The sequence below is a fragment of the Netta rufina genome (genome assembly GCF_964035555.1).
Source record: "Netta rufina genome assembly, chromosome: 24".
NCBI classification, from domain to species: domain Eukaryota; kingdom Metazoa; phylum Chordata; class Aves; order Anseriformes; family Anatidae; genus Netta; species Netta rufina.
This window is the reverse complement of record NC_140148.1, coordinates 3,431,609-3,448,342: the sequence shown is the minus strand read 5'-3', so window position 1 is coordinate 3,448,342 and position 16,734 is coordinate 3,431,609. Positions and strand designations below refer to the sequence as shown.

The 16,734-nt window shown below is 45.4% G+C and overlaps 1 protein-coding gene across 1 annotated transcript in view; it reads left to right on the top strand.

The window, feature by feature from the left end:
- The window catches only part of TANC2 (tetratricopeptide repeat, ankyrin repeat and coiled-coil containing 2), a gene marked incomplete at its 3' end in the record, with an annotated part of 210,504 nt that overhangs the window by 128,850 nt on the left and 64,920 nt on the right, over positions 1-16,734 (top strand). The window contains exon 9 of the mRNA XM_084301019.1: positions 7,263-7,388. Coding sequence (XP_084157145.1) covers positions 7,263-7,388 — 126 coding nt within the window. The remainder of the gene's footprint in view (positions 1-7,262; positions 7,389-16,734) is intronic.

Genomic DNA, 16,734 nt, shown 5'->3' with positions numbered 1-16,734 from the left:
TGCCAAAGGATACAAAGCTGATCTGGTTATCCTTTGTGATCAGAGTGCTGACAGCAACAGCAAATTGCCAAGGAAGTGATTGTAATTCCCTTTTCTGCTGTGTTTACCTGCTCTGTAAAGTGCTCTTCACTTCTGTACGGTGCGGAGCACTTTGCCCATCTGCAGAGATTGTGTGCTCTGTTTTACTGTGGGAAATGGGAAAGGGCTGCAAGCATTCAGAGGTTGGGATCCAAGAAAAACACCTATAAAAATAATCCCAGGTCTTCCAACAATTCTTTAAAACTCGGTTTTACAGTTCAGAGCCATGTGAATCCATTGGCTTTGCAGTTTTATTGTTCCCAGAAACTGAAATGTGCAACTGTATTTTCCTCCTACCCTCTTCCAGGCAAATAAGCACAATAACTCATTTTATATGCTTCCAACATTTCTAACAGTAATCATCAGAAGACACTTGACATTGGCACTGGGCATTCAGGTTTCTGAATGAACACAAAGGCCTCAGCACCGTTTGCAGCTCATGTACACGACAAGCGTCTCATTCTGCTTCCATTACCCGTGAAATGAAACATGAAATCTTGAGTTCTGCAGACCCCGCGTGTGGTTTATAAGGTCTGCTTCAGTGTTAACAGGGAATTAAAATGACCTTTTATAATACTAGTTCCTCTCTTTTTCCTCTTGGAGAATATAAAATAACAGCAAATATATTTTTAGCTATTAGCTTAAGCTTTCTAACGGATAAGGAATTTAATCTGTAAAGGTGAGGGCAGGGTTTGCGTAAACGCCCGTCCATGAGGTCTGTGAGAGCACAGCGAGCGGTGGTTATCTCAGGAAGCATCCTGTGTCTGGCAGCTGCTCCTCTTGGGATGCTTCTGGCAGAGATGTGAGCACACAGCAGCCCTGCCTGCGCCACGAGGGGGAAAAGCACAAACCAGGGGCACGGGAAAGTCATAAAAGCTGACTTAAATGTTTCTTAACATTGAAATACATTCGTGTTTTCCTCTGTCCTGTGCTGTGCCTGGAGGAGGCCGGAGAGGTCTCATGAGCAGGGCGAGCGTGATGCTTGGAGGGTCTGCAAAACCTCAGCCAGACCCTGGGAGACCACACTCAGGAAGAAGCACAGCAGAAACTTTTTAAGAATACCTCTTGCTCCACCCAAGGGAAAGAATTGATACCAAAAGGACTGAGAAAGAAGGCAACATACTGCAACACAGGCAAAGGAAGCTCTAATTAGATCTGCTGTAGTGTGCTTGCTTTTCCACAAGCCCTGCAATGTGTTGCACTATAGCAAAAATTTGTTCTTTTTTTACTTTTGTTATTGGGTTGGTATTCTCTGAATTAGATACAACTCTTCCTATGAATCATTCCAAAGAGAGAGATGAAACAAAGATGCCTCGGATAAAACCCCAAACTTCGTGTTATCCTAATTGTGCTTGACTGCTTCTTGATAACTTAGGCCAGATATCTAGCCAAAAATGATGTCATTTATTCTGAAGCAAATTTATTAGTACAGCTGAAAGGAAACTGAATTTGGGGTAAATGGAGAGGACCTTACCTTGCAGCAGTGCACCCTGACATCAGCCACAGCAAGCTGAGCCCCTTGACTCAGCTGGGAGCAGCGGTTCCCTCCCACTCTCCCTTTTTCCCCAAAAAGACCCAATCCTCGAAGTCCACCAGGCATCTGGGCTGCCAAGTAGCACTTCCAAGTCAGGTTGCCTTCCGTTTATTAGTCAAAAAGTTCAGTTAAGCTGAATTGTCTTCCACTAGTTGTGTGCCACTTCCTTGGAAGAATTGCATCAGCAGCACGCTGAGGACTTTTGCTTTTTTCTCCCTTGTGTCCTTGTATCTGCAATCGTTCTGTCTTATTGCACCGAAGAAACCTCACCATCGAGGGGAAGCTTTCAAGAGTTTAATATGATATTTTATAAGTTCAATTTATCTTGCATAATTTTTTGATGTACTGAAGCATATTCTCTAGAAAAATGACTTCTCGTTTCTCTGGCCGTAGGCCTCTTTAATTATTCCTCAGTTCTAAATCAGAGGGATAAATCTCAGTTCATCGGCGGGGTGGTTGGACTGACACTTACAAGAAGGAGCCACGGTAAAGCCTGAAATGGATGTGGTGTTTAACCACCACTTGTAGTGCATGAGTCTCTTTGGAGGTGGCTGTAGAGAATGATGATGGTGAAGGTAGGACAGAGCCTTGCTTGGGTTGCCGAGGAGGAACCCCCCAGTTCTCGTAGGAGCAGCAGTAAATCGGGCAGTTAGCTCTTCTCTGGCAGCGCACAGCACTTAGCATCTGGGCTTCGCTTGTCTCTTAATCGCCATTTCACAGACAGGATAGAGGCTGAAATGCAGACTCCCTAGATAAATAAAACAATAAACCATGCCAGCTGGCATGCTGTTCTCCCCAGGAGATGGAACAACTGTTCTTCCAGGGAGCTGCGCGCCCATTGCAGTGCCTCAAAGCGCGCAGTTGTTTGCTGCAGAAGCTCCTTGCTGCCCATCGGGGCACGAGGAACACCGTGGAGCAGTGTCCTGGTGTGGGGCAAACTCAGGAGAAGGTCTCCTGATTCACAGTGAAAGACTGGTAACCGTGTTTGTACAGACCTGAGTTACTGGATGAGGAATGACTGGATAGACCCAAAGTCTTCTAACCAAGATCCACATCCTAGAAAAAGAATGCAACTTTTAAAGATTTTCAGTTCTTTGCCTTAAAAAAGCTTTTTAATTACACAAGTCAGTAAGTGCTGGCACAGTTACGTCAGAAACCATCCAAATCCCAACGTGGCTAACCATCCTTTTAGCTGCTAGCTGGTGTGATCAGAGGCCAGCAACCGCTGTGAAGGGATGTCTGTCTCCCAAATCAGGCTCTGCGTTAACAACTGGGGGGAGCAGTTGCCCCTAATACAGGCTCCAAAAACCTGGCTTCATGTTGAAAACCATTTCCTATATTTAAGAAAGAAAATCCTACAGCCCAGAAGTAAGCTGTAAGGAAAGGATGGGCCTGATGTGTGTGAGACACTTGGCTCTTTATCTAATAACTGTGGCTTTTATGTAGGAGATGAAATATCACCAAATTCCATTCATCTGAAGCTATGCTAAAAGCGATTATTGAGGACTTAAAAAGGAGGAGAAAAAAAAAAAAGAAAAAAGATGAACAACAGAAACCCTTAAAAGCAGCCTTTTCAGAACAACAAAAAACCTAAAACTGTCAATATGGCAAAGTAAAAACTATAGCAATGCTGGTTTTTAGCCTCTGTTTTACAAAAAGCAATGTGTCGAGCAGGGAAATGCTGTGCTTGGTTAGACCGTCTGATACCATTTGGAAAACTGGGCTTGACAACCTGTGCGTACTCTCAAGAGTTTTCCCTTGAAGTTTTAGATGATCACTGTGATTAATGATTTAAATCTGCACATGAGCTACGAAGCTGAGTCTAGTTGACACTTCTGAAACAATCGACTAAAACCAGTTCTAAAAATGTTGTGAGTCAAGTACGATTCGGGCAATACAGATTGTGTAAGGCATATGTTATGTGCCTCTTGAGAATAACAATTTGGCATTTGAAATCCTGTACAATTAGCAGGAGGCTCTATACTGTGTTAGCATTGCAAGTCTCAGTTCTTGGCCATGCAACATGTTTATAGTGTAGGATTTTCTCAGCGTGCACAAGATGGGCTTGTATGAGGGTGTTTTCTTGGAGACTGCAAGTCAAAAATAATTGCTGATAACCATATTATGACACTGATTCTCAATTTGAAGAGAAATGTGAATTTTCAAAGGGAAAGTTGATTTTTTTGTTGTTGTTGATGAATAATTGGAGAGAAAATGATTGTAGATTTTAAGTCATTACATAAATCGAAAAAAGGAGCTTTTATCAGTGCGTTGCTACATCGAATGATCTTGTATAAAGAAATGAAATTACCAGGAAGACGAGTGTTTCTGGCTATCCATGATGGCTCAGTGCTCGGTAGAACAAATGTGAGACCGGCGCAGGGCTGGATACAGGATTTGGAGGGCAGACGTGCTGTTCTTTGGCAGCTGCTGTCCGTACGTATGTAAGAGTAGAAGGAGTTGGTGCTGAAGCACACGCACAGTTGTGCTCGCTGCAGGTGCCCCGATCCCCTCGCATCACGTCCCAGTGGGGTAATTTTATTTTCCTTCCCTTTTCTTTTCATTCTCCCGCCTGCCCCCAAGGAACAGGAGCAGCTTCAACAGGGTAACTTGAACTGAATTCATGAGAATGTTTAGCAGAATTTGGTAAAGGAAAAGCTTGATGCCTTCACAAAGAAACAGAGGTTCTTTCAGCCAGCGAGTTTGTTTATTGTATGCGCTGGAGCCTTGGTGCAGCAAAACTGCTGAGCTGCGTGTGTAAGGCATTAATAACTCCCATTCAAGTGTGGAAGATATGCCTGGGCAGGATGATAATCCTTAACTCAATTTAATGGTCTGCATAAGCTTAATGCAGTGTCATTTACAAATATAAAAGAAAAGCATTCAGACTTTGATTATTTTTTATTAAAAAAAAAAGAAGTCTCCTTTGCCTGAATATTCCCTTTCTCAGCTCTCTCAGGATCAACCAGGGTTGTTCCCGGTGTGGTTTTTCAGCACATCCGAAATGTACAAGTCAGTCTGAGTCCAGGCCAGCTGGTTTTTGTCTTCTTGTTTGACAAGTGACTGAAGTGAAAAGGGCCTTTTATTTGGAAAGGAAGGATTACGTGCTCAGGCCCTGCCTTGCGATAGCACAGGCCGCACAGCGGTGTGGAGGATGAAGGCCGGGGTTGCCTCAGTTTTGCCTTTGGCTCCTGTGGTAGCATCTGCTGTTCCCCTATAGCCACCCTGGATCATTTACACTGCAAAAAGTGGGCATTAAGGGCACATTTTCATCCCAAAGGCATGTTCTGCTGGCTTGTGGGCCTTAGCACAAGTGGGGCTTGAACCTGCAAGCAGCTGGCAGTGGGTTCGGTGCTTACAGCACATCACTGGTGTCTGCTCCAAATCCACGTCTCCTAAATGCTCAGCTTCAGCTCTAATTAATGCCCCACAGGGAGCTTCTAATCAACTTTACAGGGGTAAAAGGGCACTAAGGATTTCTAAAACCGGACTCTGATGCTTTAGCTCCTCGTTTTTTATCATTCCTGTTGTTTACCTTTTGTCCTCTCTGTCTCTTTTATTTTATTTTTTTTTAAATCTGTAAGTAGAGTTATAAGAGTTATAATCTAGAAATAGAATTATAAATAATAGAGTATTATTTTAGGAACAGCATTTAAAATCACTGGCCCTTCTCTCTACCCTGTTACAATCTCTCAATCTTAGTTTTTGACTGCAGCAAGATCCTGTAAAGATAGGCATGTGGTAATTAGGGATTGTGTGGAAAAAATGCTTCTCCTCACTTAGAAATATTCTGCCTTTTGGTTTCGTTCAGTTGGTGCATCTTGTGTCACAAGGAGGAAGGATTCAAAGTCCGGTGCTGAGCACTGCTCTAGAGAGCGATATCAAAATATTTACTCACTTCACAGCAAAGAATTCACATCAGCTTCACAGGCAGTCTTTGAAGAAGTCATTCAATTAATTATTTCAATTTAAAATAGTAATCTTGTTCTGGTAAGTGACCAAATACTAAAAAAGTGAATGAAATGTAAGTTGCAGTTGTTTCATTTATCGTTCACTTATTCCCACTGAGACCTTCTTTCTGCTACAAAACCCTAATGAAATTATCAAAAAAGAAAAAATAAAAGGGATCAGATACAGAGTGTTGAACAACTGAGTATTGAGCAGAGTGATTGCCTTTGGTAAGTGTTTATTGGGAATTTTGGAAGTGGTTATCAGAACAAGGACAGACCTGATGGTCTGCAAAGGCTTTTTTATTTCTATCTAAGTTTTCTGGTTATAAATGCACATCATATTCCCTTGCAGTGGAGTTCTCATTCCTTCATTTTATAATATTCTGTAAATTACTTGACTGAAAAGTGCTGTGACATGGCAAAACGCTTTCTAAATAGTAGGTAAATTCATGTGCAAATGTTCTAATTTTGTTTTGTTTAAAGCACGTTTTCTCCTGTCTTCCAATCATCACGTATCCCTGTATAAAAAAGCAATTACTGTTTCTTGTACTGATTAATGCAGCTCGGTGGCAAATGTAATGTGAGATGTTCCCCTCTGATAAGGTCCAGAGGCATTTCTCATCAATCCGCGAGATTCCCTTTCCTATTTCTTCTCATATTGAAATTTTGAAAACATTTGTAGTCATTGAGAAAAAGTGTTATGTCAGGAACAGATCTGTGAAATGATCGCTGTGAAAGTCACATATTGATAGGAAATGCTGTAGGTGAGGTCATGCTCGAAGCCAGGGGATTGGGAGCTAAATACCTGCAAAATCAGTTTGTACCCAGTTCTTCTCACCATTTGCTGGGTTTCCACGTAATGCCCTGGGGGTCACTGCCTGTAGCCGTGTTCCACAGCAGCAGCCCGGCCACCCAGAGGTGTGTGCCCAGCTGGCATGGGGACAACCTGTCTGCAGTGCTTGGGCTGAAAAATGGAAGAAAAAATCCCTTGCACTGTGTTATCTGCCAGTTTCCAAGAGGAACAGATAAAGTTTCTAGCTGCCATTTCTCTTCCTTATTCATGTAGTGATGGCACCTTCAGCAGAGACCAATAAATTATTCCTGTTTAATCTAACATTGTACAGAAAGCTAAATTCTCCCATGAGCAAATAACTTTGGAAGAGTAAAGTTATCTTCTTTAGTTCAGATAACATTTTTCTCATTTACTTGTGTGTTTTTGCTGGTCTGTTGAAGGTTTAATTTTTCCTCCACTCATTCTGGCTTTATGAACACCTAGATGTTAATATCCTAACTAAGAAGCTCTGAAATAATTGAAGGGTTGTGGACTGTGGCATAAAATGCATTATTGAGTCGTCTTTTATGCAGTAGGAAATGCTGACTACCTTTGTCAAAGTTTGTAGACATGCAGTTGAGTAAGTTTTGTGATTGGGTGAGCTTAGATCCAATATAAGCATCTCCACTTGTCTTTTTTGTTTACGAACCTCAACAGGAGACCAAACCAGAGCAAACCCCAATGGGGCGTGAGAAAACGTTACCAAAACACTTCTTTATTCGCAGCTACGGGAAATTAGGCTTGCCTCATCGCAGCTTCATTGACTCGATGTAGATACAACTGTGTATGATTGGCTTAAAGGAAAAATGAGTGGGGCAGGTGGGATCTCAAAGCTGGGTGTGATGGAGTCCTTTGCTTTCTCGTGCAGCCACCAGCTCGGCCCACCTGGAGGACCTGGCGTACCTGGACGAGCAGAGGCACACTCCCCTGCGGACATCCCTCCGCATGCCACGGCAGAGCGTGGCCGGCGCCCGTGCACAGCAGGACCTGCGAGGTAGGAGCAGGCTGGAGGCTCGTGGCCTCCATGGGGGCTCTGGGGGGGGGATCTCATGTTGCAGCTGCTGGATTCAATGGTTTGCAAGCGAAAACGTCAGAGTGGGGCTCTCCTGCAGTGTCCTCTTCTGTGGCGTGGCCAAATCAGGAAGAAAAATGTGTAGCAAACTAAGTACTCGTGTCTTGTGTCTGGCGGTGGTTGGCTGGATGCTGCCTTGCTGTTCCTAAAACAGTGCCACGATCAGTGAAGTGCCGCTGGAGGAACGTTTTGAGGGTGTTTTTCTGGGCTGAGTAGATGTCTGGTTTGCCAGATACACGCTTCGTGTAGTCTTGCTCTAAAGATGCATCCCCCACCACTGTCCAGCAAACACTGATGACAGAGGTCCATCCCGCCCGCCCCAGACATTTCTCTAATTGTCCTTTCTGGAAGAGCATGTGCTTTGATTTTGGAGCCCTGAACTGTGTTTCAGTTGGAAATCCAGTTGGCATCCCCCAATCTGCGTTACCCTATGCATTTAATGCTGTATCACATATGGGGATTCCTGCAAAATGTCTCCAGATTCCTCTCTCTGATTGCTCCCCTAACAGCGCTCCCTGTCGCTGAGCACTGGGGCTAACACAGAGCTTTGATAGTTTTTGAAAAATGAGAAAGCTTGATGGAATACTTCTATTATTCTTTATTTCTTGAACAAAGGCACAAGCTGCAGCCCCCCTTTGCAATTTAGGTTGTGCCCGTGCAGCGGGAGCCCAGCGCAGTGCGTGGAGACACCACCCCAAAGCATCCCTGCTACGGCCACTCACAATGCTGCCATTCAGGCGGTCCTCTCACTGCTGAAAGGCCTTTTGAGAGGGGAAAGTTTTGCAGTTCTTCCTGGCAAATTCCACAGAAAGACATTAGCAATGAGAAGAAGCACCAGGGCTGACATTTGGGGATTTTATTTCCAGACCACTCCGGTCAGATCTGGCACTGCCATAGCACTGTATGTCCTTGAGGCTTCATCCCACCACACAGCTTCCATCCCTCTTTTAATCTGAGCACTTCCATTGATTTTTATCCTCAAACAGTTGTTCTGGTAATGGTGGTGGCTCTGCACGTGCAGCAAATCACCTGGTTAAGGCTTCATCCCCATCAGTAAATGGCCAAGAGAGCTCAGGGCTCCTCTCTGACCCCCTTGGCTTCTGGTGGTCTGAGGATGAAACTGTAAATCCTATTCCTGGCTCTTTTGGGAGAATTTTGGGTTGCAGCTGTGCCTGGGAGGCAGGGAGAGCGGTTTCTGTTGGCAGTCCGTGCAGCTCCCCCTTTCTTTGGGTCTCCTTTGGGAACACGGCCGCCGTCCTTGGGTGAGGACACGGGAGGCAGCAGGCTGGGTTTAGCTCAGCAGCACCGCAGGCAGGACCTGGGGTAGAGTTGGGATTTCTACAAAGCACGTAAGCCCCTGACTGCAAGAAAAGAAGTGTTGTGTTTTTTGATTTTTGATTTTTTTTTTTTTTTTTGTCGTTTTGGATCGCAGTCTGTAATGAAATCACATTGGCTGGTGAGGCAGTTATAAAAATGTATTAGCAGGCAGTAAGTGAAGAAAGCAAACTTTGACAGACAAAATTTCCATATGTTCGAGCAGAAGAGCTTGCCAAGCCTTCGTAATTTGCAGTGATTGCATCCAAAACATTAAAGTTTATTGTAGGAACAGAATCAAATTGTTTTCCAGACACACTTTTGAAAAACATGTAGCACTACATATTTTCTTTCTCCTTTTCTTATTTTTTTTTCCTTTTTTTTGCTAAGGTTGCATGAGAATAGCAGCAGCGTGTCAGGTTTTTGGAACTTGTTGCTGATGCTAGTTGAGGAGCTGTGCTATTTTTAAAAAGAGGTGGGGAGGGAGAGAAGAGGATGTGAAAAAAAAATCAAGCCATCACTATTTGGAAATATTTTCATTTCAATGAATATCTGTGCCCCCTCACCCAGTACTCGGTGGTCCAGATATTATTGTGAAATTGCATTGATCTGGGCTGTTAGAATCACCAGCACTTTGTTCCAACTGGAAATGCTAAACTTGGGCTTAACTTTAATATCTCTGGTCTTGGCACTCTGTTGAAATAATGAAGCAATTACTGGCCCAGGATCTGGTGGCATAGATTACAGCCCACTTATTTTGTTCCTGGTGTTTAAGAATCCCAGTGCAGAGCAATTAAATGGGGGACTGTCCTAGCTATTTGCGCCTGTTAAATCAGTTATTTTAACCAGGTGAGGAATTTTGAGGTGTAATCCCAAAGGCTAAGAGCATTACAAGCACTTTTACCGGTGGCAGGTTTTTAATAGGATGGCGAATGCTCGTCTTGGTTTTACTATTTCGAGCCATCAGAATCTGAAGCCATTCTGGGTTGTTGTAACCTGAAGTACAAGATGATAGTTATGATGTACCTTGGAGCAGAAGCCAGATGGCAACCAAATTACATGGGATTAGAACATCCCAACTGTTGCCATCAGGATTTATTTATTTTTTCCTCCAAGAGGAAAGTGTCTGTGCTGATGTGGTGGGAGAAGAATCTTGTTGGGTAGGGGAGGAGAGGCTGGTGAAAGTGTTCAAACCCAACCACTACAATGGAAAAGGACTGTTGGCTAATATAGGCCATATGGCAATAGCATGTTTTCCTTAAAATTTCTTTTATAATTTTCTGTGTTGTTGTTTTTTTTGTTTGTTTTTTTTTTTTTTTTTCCTCTTGGTGTCTCTTTCATGCTGTAGCCTTTTGGGTAAGTTAAAAAATAGTTTAGCCTTTTCAGGCACGCAGTCCATGAAAAATAGGCACTGCTTTCGTGGTGATGGATGTAGACACTTAAGATGACACTTGGAAGAAGCTGCAGTCTGAAGCAAGGAAAGGAAATAAACATTTGACTAATGTATGGGTTCCTATTTAACGAAGGGCACGGTAGATGCTGATTGATACCGTGTTATTCAGAACCGCATTTCATTGTAATAAGTAGTGAAGCACTTCTTGCCTGGGCTTCCTCTCCACATATTGGCGATATCCACGCCGTGCATCTTCGTCCTGGATGGGCTTTCTTTGGACAGCAAGATACATCTTCCACTGGGGAAAGTAAAATGAGAACAGAAATGCTTCTAGAGTAAAATATCAAAGTAGTGAGCTGTGGATGCTGATTGCCAATGTAGCTGAGAAAAAATCCTGTTTAAAGAGAGAAGAGTCTGTAAAAAGACGTAATTTCCAAACAGGCAGTTGAGATTCTTTCAACAAGCTAAGATAAGTAAAAATTCACATGGTGTAGCAGAGAATGACCTGCGTGTTAAAGCAGGATGGGCCTTTGTCTGACGTTGTCCTGCTTGTCTTCAGCCCAGTGGCTTCTTTAAATCGTGCCCATAATACAGCTAACCTCACTGGGATTTAATTGATGCTTTCAGATGCAAAAAAGAGCCAGGACAGGTATGGTAGACAGCATTTGAGCTTGGGGTTAGAATATATTGTTTGGGCTGTACCAAAGCTTGCACAGCATTTTATCAGCTCTATTATATGGTGAGAAAATTCCACACTGCCAGACCTTGCACTGCCCTACTCTACACACATCTATAGGAGTGGGGCTTTAATTTACCCTAAGATGTTATCTGAAGTTCTGGGTATTTCTGTGGTACTCTGGCTTAAGTTCTATTAAAATATTTGATTAAAAATGAATATAAATCCCAGCAAGTTTTAGGGATGAAAAGGCAGCTTATTCACAAGTGCCTCAATACTGTTTCAATAAATTGCCTCAGACACTTTCAATGAGTGCCTCAATAAAGCCAAGTGCCTCAATACAGTTTGTCCAGAATATGTGCACACATCCTCACCCAATATTTCTGAACCATCTTCTCCTCTTTTATAGAGTCCTCTTTATGGGTTTATCCTTTACTCAAGGTCTGCCCCGAATGCTGAGGCTACAGTGCAGCCTCCCTTCTCTCTGCGTTTCCTTCCCTCGTGATCCATGACATGTTTCTTTACCAGTCTTTACTTTGTTCATTCCTTCGTTAGAAGCCGAGCTTTTAAGATGAAAGAATTGTTTATTCTTTTACGAAGTGGAGCCGGTCGAGGTCGCGCTTGGGAGCTCAGCAGAGCCCCACGTTTCATCCCCTGGGAGCTGCACAGCCCGAAAGGAGCACGGCCACGTGCCTCTGCCTCGTCCTCTGCCCGGGGACCGCCGGCTGCTGAGGCTCGTAAAATAAATAGTAACAGGGGGGGAGGGTTTTGGAGCGGCTCAGCAGACAGCATCAGGAATTAATGAGGATCTGGCGCATAGCTTGCAATTAGTCAATGACAGTTTTAAATAATTCATAACCCTTTTAGACGATCCAGCTAGGAAAATGTTGATGCTGCTTTCTTCTTTCAAAGCAAATGCGTTGGCTGGAAGGAGCGGTTTGAAGCAGGTATTTGCAGGGCAGCAGCTTGAAGGAATGTGCACGGCAGCGCTGAGAGCCGCCAACACTGCTCCACGACGCAGCTCAGCACAGTCAAACAAAATATCTGGGTCTTCTCCTGGCATGTGGGCTTGATTTTGGTGGCTGGTGGCACAGGAAGTGTATTCTCAGCACTGATGTGCAAAGGAACCTGGCGCCGAGTGTTTAGTTAATGGCAAGAGGCTTACCAACATCCCTGCCTTCCATCAGCCCCGCGATTGTGAAGCCTGGGGGTGATAAAGGTCTCGCCAGGCTGCCAGAAGGAGTTTGCTCCCCTGTGGTCAGCAATCAGTGGTGTTGGTAGGTCTGCAGGAAAGTTGGATGTTGGCAGATGAGTGGGTATGTCTCTTCTCTGGCTTTTGTTAAGCCTGTTTTAGGACTGCATATACCAGGTGACAACCAAGGTGTATATATGCACGTCCAATCTTTAGGATGCCCTTTGTCTGTTTGGGGTGTAGCGGTCGAAGGTGTAGTCATCACCCAGCCTCATACCCATTCTTACCTCTGGAAAGAAATCAAGATTTGAATCTGTTTCCACCGTGTACAGCAGGAGCCTGTTGGATCCCACAGCTTACATATTTACTCAGTCTTGTCTTTGCGTTACCCCTGGGACCGTTTGGTACCTGTTAGACATCTGCTTTCAGAAGAAATTATCATGTATTACCGCTCTCTAACACAACACACCGCGTATACACGCACACGTGAGGTAAAGCTGTAGCTTAGCAAGCACAAATCTTAGCTCGATGTTTTTTAAGAGGAATCTCGATTATTATTTTTATTTCATCTCCTATATATAGCATCGGTGGTGGAAGGCGAACAAAAATCTCTCCCATCAGAGGCAATGCTGAAACAGGTCCTTTACATCAGCCAGCCCCCTTCACCGGCTGCTCCTGGCCCCGTGCAGCGTTGCCATTGCCCCTGCACTGTGCCATTACCCCTGCATCGTGCCATCCCCTGGCATCGAGCCCCCCAGCCCGGAGCTGGGGCCGAGCCGTGGGGTCCCACCAGCTCCAGCCACCCGCTGGCTCGTCCCCTGCCAGCACCAGGAGCTCCCTTCTCCAGCACCCTCCGTGCCAGCGCGTCCCGCTGCGCTCGCGTGCCAGCCCCGGAGCTCCCCCCGCTCCCAAACCATCCCCACCCCAACACAACAAATCTCCGCGTTTCCTCGCTGACGTGAACTTCAAGCACGCTCGTTGCTTGCAAATGGGAATAAAAATACAGCTCCTGCCTGCAGTATTAAAAAAAATAAAAATAAATCCAAATGCTTAACAACTTAACCACAAGCTGTTTTCCATAAGGGGGTGGGTCTGAGGAGCGGGTGGGATGGGAGCGGGGGCGAGCTGTCGGGGTGCTGGGGCAGAGGCTGCAGGGTGCGAAGGCAGAGCCTCGCAGGATGGGCAGCAGGTCCTGTGCTGCTGAAACGTGGGAGGAGGAAGGGGAGGGATGAGTCGGGGGATTCTCGAGGCAGCGGGCGCCTGGGTCATTCATAGCTTGCAGAGCAGAGCGTGGCACAGCCTGGGGGAGGATCGCACATCGGAGCACGAGGCTTGCTGCAGAGCCCCCAGTTGGTCAAAACCCAGGTTTGTATTTACAGCGAGAGCTTCAGGGTGGTAGCACAGCTCTCACCTCTCCCCGTGTAGATGAAATACCCCGCTGCTGTACCATGATACATAATTTTCAATGAGTTCAGCCTTTGGAGCTCGTTTCTCACTACAGGGACGGGGGTGGGAGCGCCCTGCACCACCGAGTGCCTTTGGGACAGCCCTGGGGCTCTGCAGGGCTTTGAACCCTTCCATGCAGGAGGCGAGCTGCTGAAGGAATGCCCGACCTCAGCAGATGCTGAACCAAGCATGGGCTTTTCTGAAGTAGCTGGGGGCTCCAAGACTTCAAAGAAACCCAATGGCCCCTACTGGAAGCAGCTCCTGTAAGTGATGGGAGTGGGACTGTGCCAAGAGAGAGCTCTCAGCAAAGCAAGTGCTTTGCTTAAATCCTTCTGCAGCTCTGCTCGGGGACTCCCCCTCTGCAGCTTCGCAGGGTTTGGTTTAAAATAGGCTGGGAGGATATCTAGAAGTTGTATGGTGGGCCAGTTTATCTCAAAACAAATTGAGGTCAGCTTCCTGAACCACAGCTCAAATTTGCCACAGCTCTCTGCGTTGGCTTAAACCTCTGCATCGTATGAAAAGCTGCGTGGCTGGGAGGTGCTCGGGGCTCACACCCGGCCCTGGGGCTGAACTCGTGTCCTGCTGTTGCAGCTGCGGCCCCTTCAGTTAGCCCTGACTTGAAGGAATCGTGCCTCAAATAAAGAGTTTGCAGGTGAGAAGTTACCTGGTGGGCAGTCCTGATTCCCACTGCTGTTTGGGGGCTGTGAGGTGCGGGTATGGGTATTCAGGAGTGGGAGCCCAAATTCCCCATCCCAGCAGGTGCCAGCCCCCAGGATGAGGATGAGGACAAAAGCCACGTCAGTCACGCTGTGACACCATCCCCTCCCTGGGCAGCAATCGCCTGCTGCCTTTGTGGCCACTTTCTGAAAGCTTTTCATTAAGAAATGGTCTCAGCAATAAAGAAATGAAAATAAGCTGCTGCTGTGAAGAAGCAGCAACTGTCCCTGCCAGCACAAAGAGCTTCCAGCAGTTTGTTTCTTCAGATGTCTGTGTCCCACCTCCCGGTAACGGGTCTTCCAGGCAGAATGAGCCATGTGAGTTAATCTTCCTAAGACCAGGTTTGCACCAGATCTGTGTGTAGTTGTTACTCTTTGTAGGTGTGCGTTCCCTAGATAGCTTGTGCCAAGTGGAAAGAACAGTAGATACCTTCTCCCTCCACCCCCAAATGTTCCTGAAGAGGTTTTGAGGCTGCTTTGGTCTTAGTTTTACATTTTGTTATAACCCAAAGGTGGAATAAATCCAAACCGTAGAGTTGAGCATTTCAGTGGCAGGAAGCACACAGCAATCCCCGCGAATCCCTGAAGTCTTCAGGGGAGGGGAAATCATCTTCTAGGTAAGTTACGTTCCTGAGGAGTGATGCTGACCTGTCTGCTTTGAATGGCTTCACGTTTTTGACACACACCAGTAGCACAGACCAGGCTGCTGGGCAGCTGTGCCCCTTGGAGCATCCTTGTGCCTCCCTCGAGGCTCCGAAGGTGAGGCTGGAAGGGCAAAGGCAGGGGGACACAGCAAACGAGCTCATCCTCCTGAATAAGATAAGAAATGCTTATTTTTTGTCTTCTGTGGCAAAAGGACGTGGTGCAGGGCCGTAGTACACAACATGGAGGCTCCTTAGGTTAGAAGTCAGGGTGGGGGACCAGCAAGATAGAAATAAAGCTTTTAGCTCTGACTTGTGATGTTATTTTCTGAGGATTCAAAAATAACATCTCGGTGCTTCCTGTGAAATACCAACGACGTGCAGCATTTTCTGTGGTCAGTATTGTATCAGGTTGTAATTTGGGATATGTTATAACGCTACCAGACATAAAAGAAAGCAGTAAGTTGGGGTGTGAGGGATGAAGCCTCTGTTTAGGCTCCTTAGCCCTAAGTCTGCTCTTCAGGGGGTCTTAGCAAACGTCCTTGGTGCCTGGGTGCCCCCAGGCCAAACAGCCAGGTACACCTTGTAAATTGTGTTTTCTGTAGGGGAACAAGGTCTTGGATTAAAGAAGATGTGCAAATGTGAAAACTCTAGAAATGATCAAAAAGGCAGAGGTGTCCTGACCTCCGTCCTAATTGGGAGACAAGGGATCATTACTGTCAATACCTTTCCCTCGTTTTTTTTTTTGCTCTTCTGTAATTGATTCTCTGTACAAAAGGTAGCAATTACTGCATTGCTGGTGTGGCTGTAGCCTGCAGTGGGGTATGGCATATCTTCTGCTAGGAATCTGGGTTTGCTGGTGTAATGAAGGTGGCTTGGGATTTGTAACCTTTGTGATGAGAAGCCATTGGGAAGCTACCAGAAAAGGATGCTCATATAGATTAAAGTGAAGTCACAGCTCTCCATCTCACATATGTTTCATGTTTCAGCAAATTGTCATATCTTTTATTTCTTGACATCATATAATTCCAGTTTTAGAGGCTGAGAGATGTATTCCAGCCTGGCACGGACAGAAAAACGTGAAGAAAGAGGAGCTAGGGTAAACAGACCTGCCGACTCGAGGGCAGCTGTCTCTGGCTGCCTTGATTTTCAGGAGGCTCTGGGAGCCTATAGCATCCCAAGATACAAGATACAAAATGCCTGTAACACTGCTTAGGGTTTGCTTTTGCATCTCCCACGTGAAGCAAAATGCACTTCAATGTATCTAAATTGGAATCATGCATAGCCCAATTTCACCAGGCTCCTGCCCTGATATAACTCTTCCCTGCCTGGGATGTGACAGGTAGATCTGCTGGGGCAGAGCTCGATGGGGCTACTGTAGGAGTAGGTGGAAGGGTTTTTCTGTATTAAGAGGTGCCATAAGCAAATATTTGAAGCTGTATTTCTATTTATATTGACTTGTGCCGCTTTAATTTTTGCCAATTACCAGTGCTGCAGATGGTGAAGCCTGCCAGTAGAGCTTTAAAATTAGTCTGCCTTTTTAAAACATTTTCTGCGTAAGGAGATGGAGTTAAATTTGGGATTTTCCTCATGAAAAGATAAATGTTCTAATTGTCATACAGGAAAATTACGGTTTTATTTATAGATGGGGGAAGAGTTGAGATAACTTTGCTTAGGTTGATTGACCGCTTGTAGGATTTTTGTGCTCGTTGTATTGAACAGGTGACGTTGGGCATGCAGTTCTGTGTCACAAGGGGACGGGGACAGCTGCCTTGCAGAGCTTTCTGCCCTGTGGCAGGGCCTTTAATTATGGTGACCTTGAACAAGAAATTTCATTTCTCCAGCTCCACTTTCCCCAGTTGTAAACTACTTTCTCCTGTAAAATTCCCT